At 39.6% G+C, this 17,460-nt stretch overlaps 1 protein-coding gene across 6 annotated transcripts in view; it reads left to right on the forward strand.

The window, feature by feature from the left end:
* LIMS1 (LIM zinc finger domain containing 1) overlaps nucleotides 1–13,654 on the forward strand; it is a 67,266-nt gene extending 53,612 nt beyond the window's left edge. For 4 of the 6 annotated variants that reach the window (XM_033052579.2, XM_033052581.2, XM_033052580.2 and 1 more), the window contains exons 3-10: nucleotides 2,562–2,628; nucleotides 4,618–4,738; nucleotides 5,616–5,765; nucleotides 6,678–6,828; nucleotides 7,593–7,685; nucleotides 9,106–9,154; nucleotides 11,229–11,304; nucleotides 11,557–11,740. In XM_033052579.2, the coding sequence (XP_032908470.1) occupies nucleotides 2,562–2,628; nucleotides 4,618–4,738; nucleotides 5,616–5,765; nucleotides 6,678–6,828; nucleotides 7,593–7,685; nucleotides 9,106–9,154; nucleotides 11,229–11,304; nucleotides 11,557–11,704 (855 nt within the window). In that variant the 3' untranslated portion in view covers nucleotides 11,705–11,740. Of the gene's footprint in view, nucleotides 1–2,561; nucleotides 2,629–4,617; nucleotides 4,739–5,615; nucleotides 5,766–6,677; nucleotides 6,829–7,592; nucleotides 7,686–9,105; nucleotides 9,155–11,228; nucleotides 11,305–11,556; nucleotides 11,741–12,141 lie in introns of those variants that run through there. The other 2 variants (XM_033052578.1, XM_033052583.2) reach the window with 1 other exon arrangement.
* Nucleotides 13,655–17,460: the final 3,806 nt, after the last annotated feature.

Below are 17,460 nucleotides of genomic sequence, written 5' to 3' on the forward strand. Positions count from 1 at the left end.
CTAGTATTTCTTGGAAATTATTTCCAGCTCTTAGCAATTAGGAAGACAAATATTGTTCCCCTGCCTATTGCAAGCCTTGCAGGGTTCCCCCAGTTAGTCATTAAGCTGCTTATCACACTTGCCGTCAAACACTGCCATGATAAGCTTTCACACTGTGCTCCATGGGTGGGGGTGCAACTGCTCAGGTCTCCTGTGCTGCAGGACTTAATCTCTGTGCTGCCCTGCAGGCACTCCAATCAGCACAGCTCGTGTGGTCTGGCACAAGTGGTGCCCATCCACTGCTTAGAGTCTGCACAGCATGGCAGGGGTTTTGTGGATGTTCTCTTGAGCCTGTGTTAGAAAGGTTTGGAGTTGTGCCTAATGTTGCACAGAAACTCTGGGTATGGTATATTTGATTTGTGTTCCAGTTTGTTCAGGAACATCATTTTTGCAGGTTTTTTATGCACTCAATCTAAACAAAAATTAGCTCAAGCACATTCCAGTAGAGTTACCAAACTCTGTTCTTTGCTGTTAGGTGTCAAGTAGTAGCAATTCTGGTCTGCTTCTACTCTACCACCTGGAAGGTGTGTATTCCCTAGAGCTGCTATTGTAGAGTTTCTCTACAGGGAGCACTGCACAGTCCTATACTAATGGCAGAACAGATGGTCATGTTTGTTTCTTTTCCAGTTGAACCTCGAGTGTTGTTAAAATGGTTTTTACCAAAAGCTGCCGTAGTGAAACAATCTCTGAAGTCTCAGTTTTTGTGCATGACTTTCCACTTAAATTAGCTAAAAACATGCAGGTAAGCTGGAGGTTATTCCACAGTGAGATGTTTTATGCAGAGCCATTTACCTCATGGACCTTCAGCATACAGCATTGAAATGACCATGCTTTTAAACTATGTACTCTAAGATTTGTTACAGAAGCTCAAGGCTTTCTCTGATAATAACTGCTGGGTCATCCACAAAGGGCAGCACAAAGGAGCAGAGAGGTTGAAAATATAAACAAGACTAAGGGGAAGAAAACCTGTTTGGTCTGTTCAGATCAACATGTGGTGGCTTTGAAATCCATACAAACCTAAGCATCCCCTATTAGACCACCTGTTTATACAAAACAGGAAGCTTTCAATTTTTTTTCAGTTTGAAAAGATTTTGTCCTGCAGGAAGCAAGCACAATTCATAATGAACCCATAATTTCCATTACTCCTTGAGAAAGTAAGAGCTCTGTACCTCTCAATTACTATTTTTTAAAAAGCTGAAATTAAAAAGTAATCTGTTTTAGAGTATTACACTGCAATAGCACTTGATAAATTTCTGGCAGAGACTTCTGAAAAAGTCTGTGTTGAGTTAATGTCTTTCTGTTCCTAATAGGCGCAATTCAGGTTGGGCACAGGAATTTTCTAACCATAAATACCTAGTGAAATGTTTTATTAGATCCCCCATCCTCCCAGTTGCAAGAGTATTTGTTATATTTATATTGTATTTGATCCTTGTAATTCCTATTATACAACACGTAATCTTGAAACACATTCTGTATTTTCTGTCCATGCACAAAACCTTACTTTGTGGGTAGTATTTTATGCTATTCACTTGGCTTTGTCTTAGGCTGTATAAAGGAAGGAGTGAAGTTTCCTACTGTCCTCCTTGTTCTACTCTTTAAACTGAGACATTCAAATCCAAACACTTTGTAGCATACCTGATATTGTCTACCTGTTTTGACATGCTCATTGGCATTTTTGTCTAATAATAATGATGCCTGAAGGTATCTAAACATTTCCCTTCATTTCAGCACATATTCTTTGGCTAAGCTATTAATGCAGTGCTGTTGAATCTTTTTATTCCATATGGGTTGTTTTTTTTTTCAATGAGAGCTTGAACTGCAGCTGAACTTACCTAAGCTGTGATAAAATTCAAACCCCTTTAAATCAATTTTATTTGATCAATGTAGAAAACTTTTCTCCTTAATATTTGGACTTGATTATCTTAAGAGTCTTTCCCAACCTACATGATTTTATGGTTCTATGAAATAAGCATCATGAAGGAAAAGGCTTATTTCCCTTCATGTTTTGGCTGAACTGCTCCGTAAATTGCAAATATTACCCCTGGGGGTTCTTCCTACCCAACCTCCACCATGTGTACTTCCTCTGGTATGCTGGGTCATTCGGGCAGGAAATGTAGAGTGAGGAAGACATCAAATAGGTTTGGGAAGAATGCTTTTCCCCTCCTGCTGGCCAAGGCTGTTTGTTAGCTAATTTCCTGCTCAGAATGTGCTTGGTTGCTTCAGTTTCAGTAGTCTGTCAAAATTCAGACATCTCTTGTAATGTAAATGGATGACGGAAAATGCCTTACACTCTCAGCAGTACCGGAGAAATGGTGTGCTATTAACACTACATGCTAACTAGTAGGTGAATTAAGGTGGGTGGATGTAATGCCTAGCACATGTAGCTCATGGTCTGTTTTTTTTGCTCAGCCCCTCATGTTTTACTACCTAATTGTGTCTGAAAACACACCAGGCTGTTACAGCATTTATGTTAAGTGCATGTTCGTCATCCCTCTAAAGATCAAATCTTTTTCTGTTTGCAGTTTGAAGGGAGGAAATACTGTGAACATGATTTTCAAATGCTTTTTGCCCCTTGCTGCCATCAATGTGGTAAGTTTTAACTTAAGGTGAAATACTTCACACTGATCACAAATGAGGGTGTCACTGGGGGAAGATGTGCTGCCCTTTTATCTGTTCTCTGGGAATGAACTAGGCTTCAGAGAAACTGGGGAGTGGCTTTTTCCAAAGGTCATAAACCAGTAGGATTTAAAAATAAAATTTGCATTCTTTTAGTAAGTAATTTAGCTGTTGAGCCAATGATCCAATGAACACACTATTGATAAACTCCTGATTGTATATGCCATTCATGACTCCTGATTATTTATATCTGTACGTCTCTATGTGCTGACATTTCTCCTTGTGTCCCTTCTCATGTAGCTGAAACCCTGCAACAAGACTGTCATCTGCTTTGACTCTTGTAGCCCACCTGGCTGTCCTACTTCACAGAAGCTCAGATAATATTCATTATCTAGTGTTATTATCAAGTGATGGTCAGCTGGGCCCCCGCTGATTTTTTTGAAACCTTTCAGGCTTCAGTGTCTAATCTCATCCTACATGATAGCGAGGGCTGCTTTTTATTTGCCACTGTTAATGTAGATGCTTGTGCATCTGCTGCACTTAAATGTTTTCTTTTTCCCCTGTGTGTGACACATTTTGCTGGGCCAGAGCTGGGAAGTCATTATTTGACTATTCCCTAAACTGCTTGGAAGCCCTTGTTTCTTTGGCACCTTTGGCAAGGTGCTAAAGTTTTAATTTATCTCAGTGAGGCCTTTCCTCTTGTGGAGGGAGACACTGAACACCAAGGGAGAGCGAAGCAGATGCTATGGAGCTGTGAATTTAAGGTGCAGATGTGAACAAGCAAGGGAAGAGGAAGGAATCAGTTGGTGGCAATTTGATAGGAGCTATGCTGCCTTCTCCAGGATTTCTCCTGCACAGTTGGCACAGCTCCACCTTTTCCTATCCTCTCTCCTGGTGTTGCTAGCTCCCTTAAAACCTCACCAAGGTCCTGCTCAGAGTTGGGCTTTTCCATGCTTGTACTTAATAAACACAGACAAAATCAATGGAGCTGTTGTCAATGATGAGGCCTTGAGCTTTCCTGACAAGTCAGGAGTCCATGGGATTTTGTTCTTGAGAAGCCATGACCTTGTGGGAATGCTAGAGTCGCATGCTGGATGTTACTGTCCATGCTGGTTACCTGCCTGTTGCTCCCCTTTGGCAGCTCTTGGAGTTGTTCTCCAAAGCCAGAACTCAGCCTCTGGCAGTACTGAGAAACTGAGCTCCCAACACATTTTGCGCTGCTCGGAGTCCCTGGCTACACTGTCCATCAGGCATAGAGAACAACTAAGTCACATGTGATGGATATCACTCCTCTGCCTGTGCAGTACAGTCACACTGTGCATGCTAAACACTAGTTCTCACACTGTTTTTTAGTGCCTTATGGGACAGGACTCCTTGTGGCAGAAGGTGTGTGTGTGACTGTTCTGCAGCTTCACTACACCTTGGCATTTCGACTCCATGGGAGTTTTTCTGTCCACAGCCACCCAAGCTCAGTTCTGTTGTGCCTTGAATATAGAATATCTTCAAGGCTTGGTCCTAGTGGTGTAGACACCTCTGCTATGTAAGTGGCAAGTTACAATTTTCATATTCTTAAAGAAAAGAAAGGAGAAAGATGATTAGGACACAAGAAAGCCCCTATTATATTAAGTACTCCATAAATTTCTTAACAGCTTGAGAAACCAGTGAAGGAACCAAAACAGCATTATTGCAGAGAGAAGGTGGAGTGTGCATGTAGAGAGAATTGTATGTAAATAGCAGAAGGTCCTTCATTAGCAAAAATGTTTTCTTTTAACCCATAACAAAAAACAACAAACAAACCTAAATTCCAGGAATCAGAACTGTGATGTAGAAAGCAATATATCCTACCAGATTTTGAGGTAAGGAAAGGAATGATGGTTGTAGTCATTGTAGTGATTCATTTGTGAGTTATTTTTAAGTTTGTCTAGTATGGTGTTTTACATCCTGGTGTTGTGTTTCTTACAGGTGAGTTCATTATTGGTCGTGTTATTAAAGCCATGAACAATAGCTGGCATCCAGACTGCTTCTGCTGTGATATCTGTGAAACAGTATTGGCTGATATTGGATTTGTCAAGAATGCTGGCAGGTAAATCTCCACCCTTCCTTCTGTTAACTGTTCATAAATTAAATGAACTAATAGTGGGACTGAGTGGTTTTGGTTCTTGAAACTTTCCAGCTCAGATGGAGAAACTGAAGTATTTTCTGTGATATGAAGGTCTAATCAGGCATCACAAAGCCAAGAATGGGTATCTTAAAAACGTAGCATTTTGCCTGCTTCAACACTAAGTTTCATGGCAAACATTTTCTTTACCCAGTGGCTTTTGTGGTCATTGTTATATGTAATAAGAGAGAAAACATTCAGATAAAGAAGCATTGTCATTTTTTTTTAATAAAAATGTTTACTTTCTTTTTCCAGCTTGGGTCTCCAATTTTGGTCTAGTTTGGCACCAAATGTATTAATAATTGCTTAATGTTCAGAAGGACCCTTCACACAGTTGGGTGTTTTTCCCAGCTGTTTTACAAATTTCCCAAAACATTTCCCCAGATGTTTTACAAATAGATTATATGGCCATTGCCTTCTTATGTATAACACAGTATACAGAATTATCTACAGAAGTAGGACCTGTGTGCTCATACAGCCTTCAATCTGAATTTTTAACATTTTGAAAGTAAGACATTCATCAGTGAGAATCTATAAGAAACTTTGTTTTCTGTATTTCAACATAGCTTTAACTCAGCTGAGCTGAAGAAATGATACTCCTGTGACAGAAAATTAAATGATGACCCTGAACTTGGGCAATCATTTTGGTGCTTCGAACATGGTTTGCCTTAGCAAGGAAGTTGCTTTAACAGGACTCAATAAAGAGCTAATTGAAATGAGGTTCTGAGGGATTTTTGGTTTATGTTTTCCACTGTAGTACCTGGTAGCAATACTTACCTCTCTTTTTTAAATGCCATTTCAGACATCTCTGCCGTACTTGCCATAACAGGGAAAAAGCCAGAGGCCTGGGAAAGTACATTTGCCAGAAGTGTCATGCCATTATTGATGAACAGCCTCTCATATTCAAAAATGATCCTTATCACCCCGATCATTTCAACTGTGCAAACTGCGGGTAACCTGAGTTCTGCTAAGGGAAACAGAAAATGCTGGGCTTATTTGCTTCATCAGTTTAAAGTGAAAACTTGTCCTATACAACTGACAAGAGCGAGTGGGGTTTGGATGTCTTGTGGCCAGATGTGCGTTACTGCTTTTGGCTTGGTGGGGTTCAAACAACAGCTGACCTGCTGGGGACTAATGAAAGATTGGACTCTGCAGGACAAGGCAGTACCTTACAAATTACAAATACACACAGATACCATTTCTATAATAATGCAATGATAGCTCACTGTTCTGCTAGGAGGGGAAGTGATTCTCTTGTGTTGCTTGAATTACTATCTTGCCTCTGGTTTGTTTTTTTTTTTTTAGTTCAACGGTGGCAGTAATCACTGTAATTCAGTAATCAGTTGAGAGTAATTGTGATTACCATCACTTTTAAGGTTTAGTTGTTCCCAGTATCTAACCATGTAAATTATTAAAAGGTAGAGTTTATAAGATTCTGCAATGGGAAATTAATAAGCCTAGCTCATATGGGTCTGTAGTTCTCTTTCTCTGAAGTTAGATACAAAGAAAATTTAACTAGTGTAGAGGACTACATTTTACTTTTAGTTGCAGTTATGCAAATCTAAAATAAAATGGTGGTAAGTGCCAGAATATAAACCAGACACATAGATTTGTGCTGCTTAAGCAAAATGACATTAGCTTAGTAACTGTTTCCAGAGAGACTCGGTGCACCTCGCTTTGCAGCCTTTTTTCAGCTTACTGTTACGTTTGATGCTGCTGCATTACTGTAGTATAAACATAATATCTAAAGCCAATGCTGATTTTTTTTTTCCACTTTACTTTTGACTTTGAGAGTAGAAACTCTTGAGAGTTGACATTTTTGAGTGCCTTTATTCATGCTCTCAATTCATTAACTTCTGAACAGGAAAGAACTTACTGCTGATGCTCGTGAGCTGAAAGGAGAGCTCTACTGCTTACCCTGCCACGACAAAATGGGTGTCCCTATCTGTGGGGCATGTAGGAGACCAATTGAAGGTCGTGTGGTGAATGCTATGGGCAAACAATGGCATGTGGAGGTAAACAAAATGCTATACAATCTCTCTTACAAATGTGAACTGTAGCATACTTATCTGTGATTTTGCCAATCATTTTCAATGAAAGGATTCTCAAAGTTTGCAGCAATGATTATAAATTCTCCAAATCCCTCTTCAACCTTATTGTGGCTGGTCTTCCACTGTGAAATAACTTGACACCTTACAGAGAGCTTTGACTGTGAAACTAAAATCAGTAATCAAAGGAAGCCCGGTGAAGTCCTTACAAAATAAAATTTCAGAGCTCAAAGCAGTACATGTGGAAAGGCAGCCAAATCTGTGGCAACCATGTTACTAATCATCGTAATACCCTTAAAGTATGTATTTCTTTAACAGTTCACAGAGAGTTCATATTTCAAGGCCACATACAAGATTTAGTTCCACATCTTCCATTTTAATTAGATAAATTGTTTATTCCTTCTGTTGTTTTGAAAGTCTCCTCTAGGAATGCTTTCTTCACAAGGGTATAATGATAATGCAATTTATTAACTCCTAATTCTGTTCATTGATAAAAAATGATAATCCATTGCTTGATTTTGTTTTGTAGCTTTTGGATTGAAATGTTGAAGACATTGAAAGAAATATTATTTTAATGGTCTAAATGTAGGAACAAAAGTTTTAACTCTGCTTTTCAAGTTGGCTCAGTAGACTTCAGCCACATTCAAATAGTGGACATGGTTAGTTTGCTTTCCAGAAAAAAATAATGTTACTTTTAAAAGATAAAAAAAATATTTTCATTTCCTTTGTAGCATTTTGTTTGTGCAAAATGTGAAAAACCATTCCTGGGTCATCGTCATTATGAGAGAAAAGGCTTGGCATATTGTGAAACCCACTACAATCAGGTAAAGTTGCATATTTTTAAAAATGTCATTAACTGGTAAACTCACAAATTGGTTTTATTAGATAGAGATGGAAAACCATGGATATTCTTATGTTTTGTTAAAGGCACCTCTGGGTGTAATAGCACTTAGCATATATTCTGTTGCATTTAATTTATGCAGGTTTCCCTATTCATCTGTGTGGCACAAAAAATGAAAACTGCAGGTATTTCACAAAGGCTGGCCAGGACAGTCAGTATCAAGTTATTCTTCAAGCTTAGTGATACTTTAGTAGAGCTGTTATGGGGCTTTGACGTGTCTGTGGATCAGAGCAGCTAATGACAACTAATCTCTCCTAAGAAGTTAAAGAAGATTTGCCACTCACTAATTGCGTTTGGAGGCCCCAGTGAGTCGTGTGGGTTTCCCTGCAGCTGCTGCTCTAAGACGCTGTCTCTCTGTTATATGATATATATGCTGTTGCTCAATCATTAGGTTGATAAAGACTTCCAAAACTAAATTTGTCAGAAGACACCCTCTAGTGACCACGTGCATGTATGCAGAAGTTACATGTGGTAGTACCAACCCTCTCCAGACACCTCTGGATGAGGAGTCCAGCCCCACGATGCACAGACATATTTTTCTTTGGAAGCCATCTGTGTCACGTCACATTCACCTCCCTTGCTTACATAAATACATGAGGAGGGGTTACACTTGGGAGTTGTATGGCATCTGCTAATTACAGATGGATTCTTAATTGGTCATTAGTGATGAAGGGCAGATGATTGCTGCTGGCACACTTGCAGACTGTAAATGCTGTGACGTTCACAGTAATAGTCTTGTAGCTGGGATGGGCCAAGTCTGTACACCAGACAAGAGCTGTATGTAGAGGGGATATCTTTTTCTAGGTTAACTACTACAGTTAGAAAAAATACATTAAGTTTTTGGCACTTGTTGTTATATTGTGGAAAAATGTTAAGCCTGGAAAAAGAATTAGTATTTTTTGTCCAAAATTTTCTTTCTTTTTTCTTTCTTTTTTAAATAAAGTTAAAATTTTGTTACAGTAATACATTGCTTTAGTCATGCATATAAGTCCAAATGTTACATTTTCTGATTAGTAACAATATGTATATGACACCAACTGCTGTATTTCAAATATTCAGGATTAGAGAAATCTTGAGACAGAATAAAATCATACTTACTGAGAATCAAAGGTAGATAAATGTTTTCATCTTTAATATTATCAAGACTTTTTGTGATGAGATGATGCAAAATGCGCGTGGAAAACCAAACCAGACTTGCCAGCATTCTCTTTATTTCACTGGAATAAACAGGAAAGCGACTGTGCCCATCAGCTGAAATATAGCTATTTTGCTAGTTTGATAAGTTACCCTCAATAAAATCATTATAATAAAAATTTATTATTTCTCTTTTCTTTCCTCTTCAGCTATTTGGTGATGTTTGTTTCCATTGCAACCGTGTGATTGAAGGAGATGGTAAGCACTTTCTGTTTCCTTAATGTTCTTTTTTGATGGAAGTTCTCTTTAAAAGTGACAGTAAGGGGGAAGCAGTCCAGTTTTCATTAAAACAAAAACAGATGTTCTCTTGACCAGAAATTAAATTAGAGCCAATTAGTCAGACACCAAATGGTAGGAAAACCTACCATCATTTCATGATGGTAGAAGACCACCCCATGGCCAAAGAGAACTGTGAAACCTCTTAGTGACATGCAGAGGCCAGGGATGTTGGAAGATGCTGAGAAGTGGCTTCCTGCCACACCATCTTCAAAAAAGAACACGTGCAAGGGTGAGAAGGAGCATACAGGCATCTCCACAAATGTATTTGTGGATCATGAACCAAATTTGAAAAGATAATTAGATACTGAAAGACATAGGTGGGCACTGTTGGGAATTTTTTTAAAATGCCTTGTTCCCATTATGTCAGTTTAAATCCTGGAGACATTCACCTATCTATTGCAAGCACCTGTCTTTTGAAAATCTAGGCTTATGATTGTCACAAAACCAGCAATGATCATACTTGGAAATATATGTCCTGTAAAGGCAGAACTGCAAGTAATTTGTTTGTTTTGTTATTGTTTGATTGGGGTTTTTTTGGGAGAAGGGGGGTGGGTTTGAGGGGTTTTTTGATAAGTAGTTCTGATAAAATGCCAAAAGCAAATTATTTTACCTGAAATAATGTGACATTATGTGCCTATTTACCCTGTCCAAAGTAAATGTTATGTTAGCCTCATCTAAGCCAAAGGCAATAGCAAAGTAGGAGGAAACTTCTAACATTCAAAAAGCGACATAAACTAGTTTATAGTCATGTAACTATAGGGTAAGACGTACATTCTGTAGACATTCTTTCCCTACATTTTCTGGACTGCAGAATGGCAATCCAAAATGTTTTAGAGGAAAGAGTCCTAATTTCCAGGAAAATTCTACTGGAATGAGCAGAAATGGAACTTTTCTGATAACAACATCTCTATATGATTCTAACTTTGCACCATATAGTCCAATACCCTTATTGTAAGTTTTGGTCTCTGAACTGAAAATAATACAGTATTTATTTCTTTTCAGTGTGTGTCTTCAATTACATTTCGTCTTTCATTTCTGCACACAAATTTTGAGTCAGCTGTCACAAATTTGGTATCTAGTATTGTTCTCTGTTAGGTGAAACTAATATCTGTAGCAGCAGTTTTTCAGAAGGGTGTCTACGACTGCATTACTGAGGTTGCTTGGGAGCAAAGACTTTCACCTGTCTAGTATTATTCTGGAAGGTAGTGGAATAACTGTGTATCTGTGGACATGCTTGCCCCATAGTGCAGGAAAAAACCTCTGCATGACAACACTTTGGTTCTCCTTGTTGTTGACAAAATACTGTGAGAAAAGCATTGAGATATCGAGTGAGAAAAACATTATAAGAAAAATATTATCCCACATTCTCTAACTTAAGAAAATTTTGGCAGGGAAAACTGGAGAACTGTACTGAAAGAGAGAAAGAACAGGAACAGTATTTACCCACAGAACAAATAGGAAATAGTTACTTTCTCTTCAAAGCAGAGACTACAAAGAGTTCCTTTTTTTCACCTTGGTAATGCTGATTTACCAGCAGTGTCTGGCTGCTGGCTTCACATTATTTTCTTCAGCTGGACAAGTGCAACTGTTGATTGCAGTGCAGTCTGAACTGGATCTGAGAAATGAAACTGAATGGAAACATAAACACAATTGTGCTGGATTGCTCTTCGGGTGGAAGCATGTCCTGGCCTCACGGAAGCATTGCCTGAGATGGGCTGGATATAAGATGAAGTGGAAGTGAAAAAGAGGAGGCAGAAATAGGTTAAGTTGGTTTTGTCTCAGAGACAGCTGAATCAATGCCCCACAGTCCTGCTTCATTGCACTCCAAAGTGTGCCTCACCAATCTGGCCATTTTATTGTTACGGTCCTTAATACTTGATACAAGAATCAATGACTGTTCTTCACACCTCATGAATATGTAAGCTTAAAATTTTTGTAATCACTTTTTTCCTATTGGTAAAGGCTAATTATTTATTTTTTCCCGTCTCCCTAGTTGTGTCTGCTCTGAATAAGGCATGGTGTGTGAACTGTTTCGCTTGTTCGACTTGCAACACTAAATTAACCCTCAAGTAAGTTTATGGATAAGTGTGATGTCTTCAACACATATCAGTGGTTCTCTTCAAAATGTAGATGTTGCTATAGGTAGCTGTTACTGTATGAAAAACATGTAAACAGCATTGAGGAAATAAGTGCCTCTTTCTTCCTCTTGCTCCACTTAATATTTTCCATCTTTTTCAGCTGTCTCTTCAGGTCTTCCTTCAGTTAGTCTTCCTAACTCTTCACCTTTTCCATCCTTTATTTTTTCTTGTTTAACTCTAAAGGGATAAGTTTGTTGAAATTGATCTAAAACCTGTCTGCAAGCACTGTTATGAGAAAATGCCAGATGAATTTAAGAGACGACTTGCCAAACGGGAACGTGAAGCAAAGGACAAAGAGAAGCAGAAAAAGAAAAAGCCAATCTGTTTGTAAACTTCTTTTCCTTCTCACCACCACCTCTGCTCTTTTCTTCTTTGGTTAGTCCTAAGGATGCTTTTTTTTGCACTTTTGCATGAACTTATGGCAGTCAAAATCAAAACATCTTTCACGCAACTGCAACTTGAAATACTAACTTGTTATTCCATTATCTTTTGTTTAGTCTACAATTAGGTTTGAAAGGCTTTCTAAACCACATGGTTAATAAATATGGGCTTTTGGGTAACATCTGCATAACTTACTCACAGGGTATTGTAATCACTGTCTACAGTGTATGTAACTTATGAAAGTAACTTAATGTATTTGTATAAACTGAGGGGTTAATTTTTTGCTTGGGCACATTTAATAGGAGAGATTTTTTTTTTTTTTTAATTCTTCTTTTCACTATCTCATCTGCTAAAATTTTGTCTGTTTCTTTTGCTTTGTTGTTTTAGGAATAAATTTGTTGAGTTTGATATGAAGCCTGTCTGCAAAAAGTGTTATGAGAAGTTTCCTCTAGAGCTGAAGAAAAGACTGAAGAAATTAGCTGAAACTTTGGCAAGGAAGTAAAGACTTCATCTGCTCTCCTCTTCCTTTGTGAAAATCTTATATATACTGCTTGATGGGGAGGGGAGAGTTGCTGCTTTGAGGCTGCAGTCAGACAACAAATGCTGATGCATGCCTTCTATCAACCCAAAATACATTGAGTCTCTGTTCTCTATACATGTATGCTTACTTGTTGACAAACAGATGATACTTCCAAAATAAATACCAGCTCACCTGAAAGGTTTCTGACCAATAATGCCATTGTGTGGATGCAGGTGGCCAATTCTGTATACGAATTCTCTGTGGAATACTTCAGAGAGAAAAAATTTGCTTGTGAACACAACCTGTGAAAAAACACTTTGCAAATGCGCCCAACTTTAGGGACACGTATTTCATTTATGTTAGTGAAAATATTAACCTTCGTATTAAGCATGCAGACAAAACTTGCCCAGCTCAAGTGATTTGGGCAGGAAACCAGTATACTTTGCCTCATGGAAAAATTCATGCTTGGATTTCAGGCTGAGTCATTTCATTATGGAGCCTTGTTTCAGATGGTTTGAAAACTATCAGATTTCTAAATATAACCACTGTACAAATGACATACATAAAATGATAAGAAATGATAGATTATGCTTACATGATGAATGTTTTTACATCAGGCTTAGCATGAGATACTTATATTAAAAATGTATTCCTATTGCAAGAAATGAGCATACTCAGAACTACTTGAATTTTGCTATATTCCACTTAACACATTAACTTCTATGTATGCTTTTGCATTCTATTTACTTTTTTGTGCCTTATTCTGCTGGACCATACATAACAGTGTACCATTAAATATATATAGTTTTATATTTTATTTCATATTTTTATGCAGAAACTATATAGAAGGTATTTTCAAAAGATAACATACTTTGCCTTAATTATACAGGATGCAAGAAGTATTTTATTTGAAATGTGAACATCTGCATTTAAAATTTAGCTTCTAGACTTCATTGATTTTCAGAACAATATTGAAAATCCATATTTCAATTAACTGGCAATATTACTTTTACACCTCTGAGTGTAAATATGCAAGGTTTGATCCTGCTAGGATCTACTTCTTCAGCCATCCTCAAGGACTGAGCTTACAATTAATGCAAATTCTTTATAACATACATTTAATTGTTTTATACTATTGAGTTCTGTCGATGCAAATTTGGGTTTTTTTCCCTTTCTTATAGAAAATACAGCTAGTTAGGTCTTCTTGATGGTACGAAGTATGCAAACTTTTTTTTTCAATTTTTGTACATTAATGACTTAAACAGATTTTATGTAATTATGTAACAGGAGTAAAATTTTCTTTCCTGTTTATGAAAAATTAGTTACTTTAAAACATCTGCTTTCCTGTTTCATCAATAAAGGCCTTGTTATGAAACCTTGTATTGCCTCTCTGGAATAAATGCTTGAGATGGGTGGGAAAGCAGTAAGGCTCTCTTGGATCCCTGAACTTTTACCTGTGACTATGTAAATACTTCCTTATTATCCTGATTTAAAGGAGACATATGCCTTTCTTAAAGGTTCTAAGGCGTTGTAAGGTTCATAAAAGAAACCAAAGTTTGTTTCATAAAGAATAGCTTGATACTTCTGGGTATTTTCTGAATTAGAAAAGTCACTAGGTTTTCCTAAATCAAGTATCTTGTCTGAGTGTAAAACAGACACCTTTTTCTTTCAACTTTTCAACTTTTTTTTCAACTTTCTCGACTTTTTCTTTCCTGTTTTCACTATAAAGAAACTGTTACTCCAAACTTCCAGTTTATTGCTAGGTAGGGTATTTTTTGACTATTCTACATAATTAGTGAACACCATAACATTCATAAATGTAGTCCCTGACCCTGTTGAAGACTATGAAAGCTTAAAATGTCCTCAAAAATTGTTTACTTAACTAGCCCAGTAGCCCTGTTGGAATTTTGGACTATGCCATGAATTCAGTAGAATTCACTCTTGCTTCCTTCTGAAGTTATAACTGACTTAGAGGTTTTCATGTTACACTGATTGTACATCTCTTCCTTCAGCCTATGTGTGCCCAGCCTTACTGCTCAGAGGTGGGAAGGGTCACTAGCCCCAAAGCTACCTGGCAACACCTGGCTGATGGTTACATCCATCTGCAGCACAATGGCCTCAGATTTCCTCTCCACTCTGGTGTGCCTTGGGGTCTGGGTTTTTCCATTTCCAAGTTCCTGATGGTGAATGCTGTGCTACAGTTCACCAAGGCAGCACTTTCTGTTTCATGACTTCTCGTGTGTTATGTCAGACCTCACAATGCAGCACTTAAAGCATCTGAGGGTACTTGAGGGTTCAAAGCCTGATGAAGCACGGAAAAGTGTTAGTTGGAAGGGACCACTGGAGATCAGCTAGCCCAGCCATCTGCTCAGAGTGGGTCTAACTTCAGAGTTGCATCAGTGCAGGAGGTCTTGCTTGGCCAAACTGTGAACATCACCATGTGCCGGAGCCCACCAGGGTTGGGGTCTTCATGGCAAGATGAGACAAGACACACACATCAATGTGATGCAGGTCTAATCCACTTTATTGCTTTGTCTGCATACATTTATAGAGAAGCACACACGTAGTACATGGCCTTGTTCTTATTATAGTTGGTACATTGTTGCTAATCATGGGAAAGCACTGTACTTTCTCATGGCTGTCCTCTAATCTCACATCCTGCTTTGCTGCCACTCGGTACCTTGCCTAACTTCTTCATTGTTACTTTCTTGTACTTTCTCATCTCTATCTGCTGCTTTCACAAGGTTAAAGCTTTTCATGATCGTGCAGCACAGCTAAGGCCCCAACAACCATACAAGGAGATTCCACAGGCCTTTGTGGATATATGTTCCAGTGCTTCATCACCCCCATGGTGAAAATATTATTACTGGAGCCCTATCTCAAGTGGAGAGCTCCCCAAATCCATACTGCTCTCTTGGGAGCTGTCTTTGGTATGAACTGTCATTGGTATAATACCCCTGGACATTGTCATGAAGAGGATTAGTTAAAAGCAGTTGCAAAGCACAGCCAGGAAGCAAGCTAGCAATTAGGCAGCCTGGACAATTACACGTCTGGTGTTGAAGCTTACTTCCTGGCCCAAAGTATTAGAAGTATTTTGTGTAGCTGCACATACTTTCCTAAAAGAGGCAGAACCTAGTGCTGTTTTTCTACCCGTGACCCTTCTAAGGTCTGTCAAGGAATCTGTGAGCCTGGGATTTGGGAATGGATGCCTCAGAAACTTTGTCCCTCTCTGCTGCATGGATCAATTATGCATGGGCCAAGAGAGGTTCCTTTAGAAAGCCTGGTTAGGATAACAGTGGGGAGCACTCCAGAAAGCCCAGGGGATGTTGCTGCAGGGGGAAGCGCTAAGCCTAAAGTCTTTGTGCTGCTGGCAGTGGCAGGTCCTGTGCTCAGTTCCAGTGGATAGGCTGCGAGCTGCACTGAGCACAGTCAGGTTGCAGGGACAGCTCTCGAGTCAATGCTGTCCTGCCCTGTGCTGAGACCTCCAGGGACAGCACAGGGAGTGCCACTTCCACAGCAATGGGTCAGACAGTGACCAGTGCCAAAGTACTAGACCTGCTGGATGAAGGCAATTTCCCATGTCTCCCCATCAGCTGAAGCGCAGTAATATTCTACAGTGAGTCAAGTAAACTCCGTTGTTCCCCTCTGCACCAGCACCAACACTTCGATTACCTAGCCTGGCAAGTGCAGATAGTAAATTGTTTGATAATCCCAGCTTCAGGCACACCATTAAAAAGTACACAGAAAAAAATTAAAAAGTTGTCCCCTTATTTTTCCTGCAAAGAGGGTAAGAGCTGACAGTGTATTTTAGGTGTGGCAAGAATCCTGTGACTGTCAATGGGTTGTTTGAGATTGAGAACTGGAGAAATTTTTAATTACACTTCTTCAGAGACATGGCCCAGTGGCCTCATTTTGACCAAAGCATCTGAACTGGCAGGAAACATGGCTAATTCTAGTGAATAGAATCTGAGGCTTCCTGCTGGGAATTTCACCACAGGGCTCATTCTCAAGCCACCAAACCCGTAAAACTACAACTTGCAAATCTGTTCTGCCTTGAGGGTTGCTGGTCCATCTTCTAGTCCATGTTCCCAGCTGTGTTTTAGAGTTTAATTGTTTAATTATACTATCCACAGTGCTTGGAAATAAAGGTTTCTCACCACAGCTGCTACAATATTTGAGACTCATTTTCTAGAGCACTGGATCTCAGTAAGAAGGCCCTTATGCTTATAGATTAAATTTATAGCTGCTCTGAACCATGATGTATAGCATCATAGAATATTACAGGTTGGAAGAGACCTTAAAGACCTAGTCCCAAGCCTCTGCCATGGGGGACACTTCCCACTAGCCAGATTGCTCAAAGCTCCATCCAATCCAGGCCTTGAAAACTGCCTGGGATAGGCACCCACAAGCTCTCTGGGCAACCTGGGCTTCACTACCATCACAGTGAACAATTCCTTCCTTGTATCTAACCTAAATCGCCCCTCTTTTAATTGTACCTATTTCTCCTCATCCTATCACGACAGGTCCAGCCAGAGTCCCTCTCCTGCTTCCCTGTAGGTCCCTCAGACACTGGAAGGTGGCTGTGAGGTTTCCATGGAACCTTCTCTTCAGGCTGCACAGCCACAACTTCCTCCCCTGTCCTCGTACAGGGGATGCTCCAATCCTCCTGCCAACTCCGTGTCTCTCCTCTGGCCTTGCTCCAACAGTTCCACGTCCTTCTTATGGTGAGGGCGCCAGAACTGTTACTTAGGTTAGCTTTAGGTAAAAATTTGTTATCTAAATACATACACATATATACATAGTATAGTTTTTAGGTAATAAATATATTATCACCATATATATTTTAATATATTACTGAGGTGAGTTTATTGTAGTTTTAGGTGAGAAAAAGCTAAAATTTCGTTTCTCACAATTTTCCGTGACAGATTTCCTACCCCAGCTTTCCCCACCACCTCGCGCGCATGCGCAGACCGGGTCAGGCCCCACCCCCTCCCCCGCCCCCGGCCGTTGATGTGGGGGCGGGAGCCCGGCGCGCGCCGCACGGCTGAGCGGGAACTTGCGTAACGCGCGGCGGCCGCGTCGCTCCTGCGCTTCCTTCCTTCCTCTTTCCCTCCTCCTTCCCCCCGCCTTCCCTCCTCCTTCCCCTCCGCAGGCGCCGGGCCAACACCGCCGGGCCGCCCGGGAAG

This window comes from Catharus ustulatus, chromosome 2 (assembly GCF_009819885.2).
Source record: "Catharus ustulatus isolate bCatUst1 chromosome 2, bCatUst1.pri.v2, whole genome shotgun sequence".
In the NCBI taxonomy this organism is placed as follows: domain Eukaryota; kingdom Metazoa; phylum Chordata; class Aves; order Passeriformes; family Turdidae; genus Catharus; species Catharus ustulatus.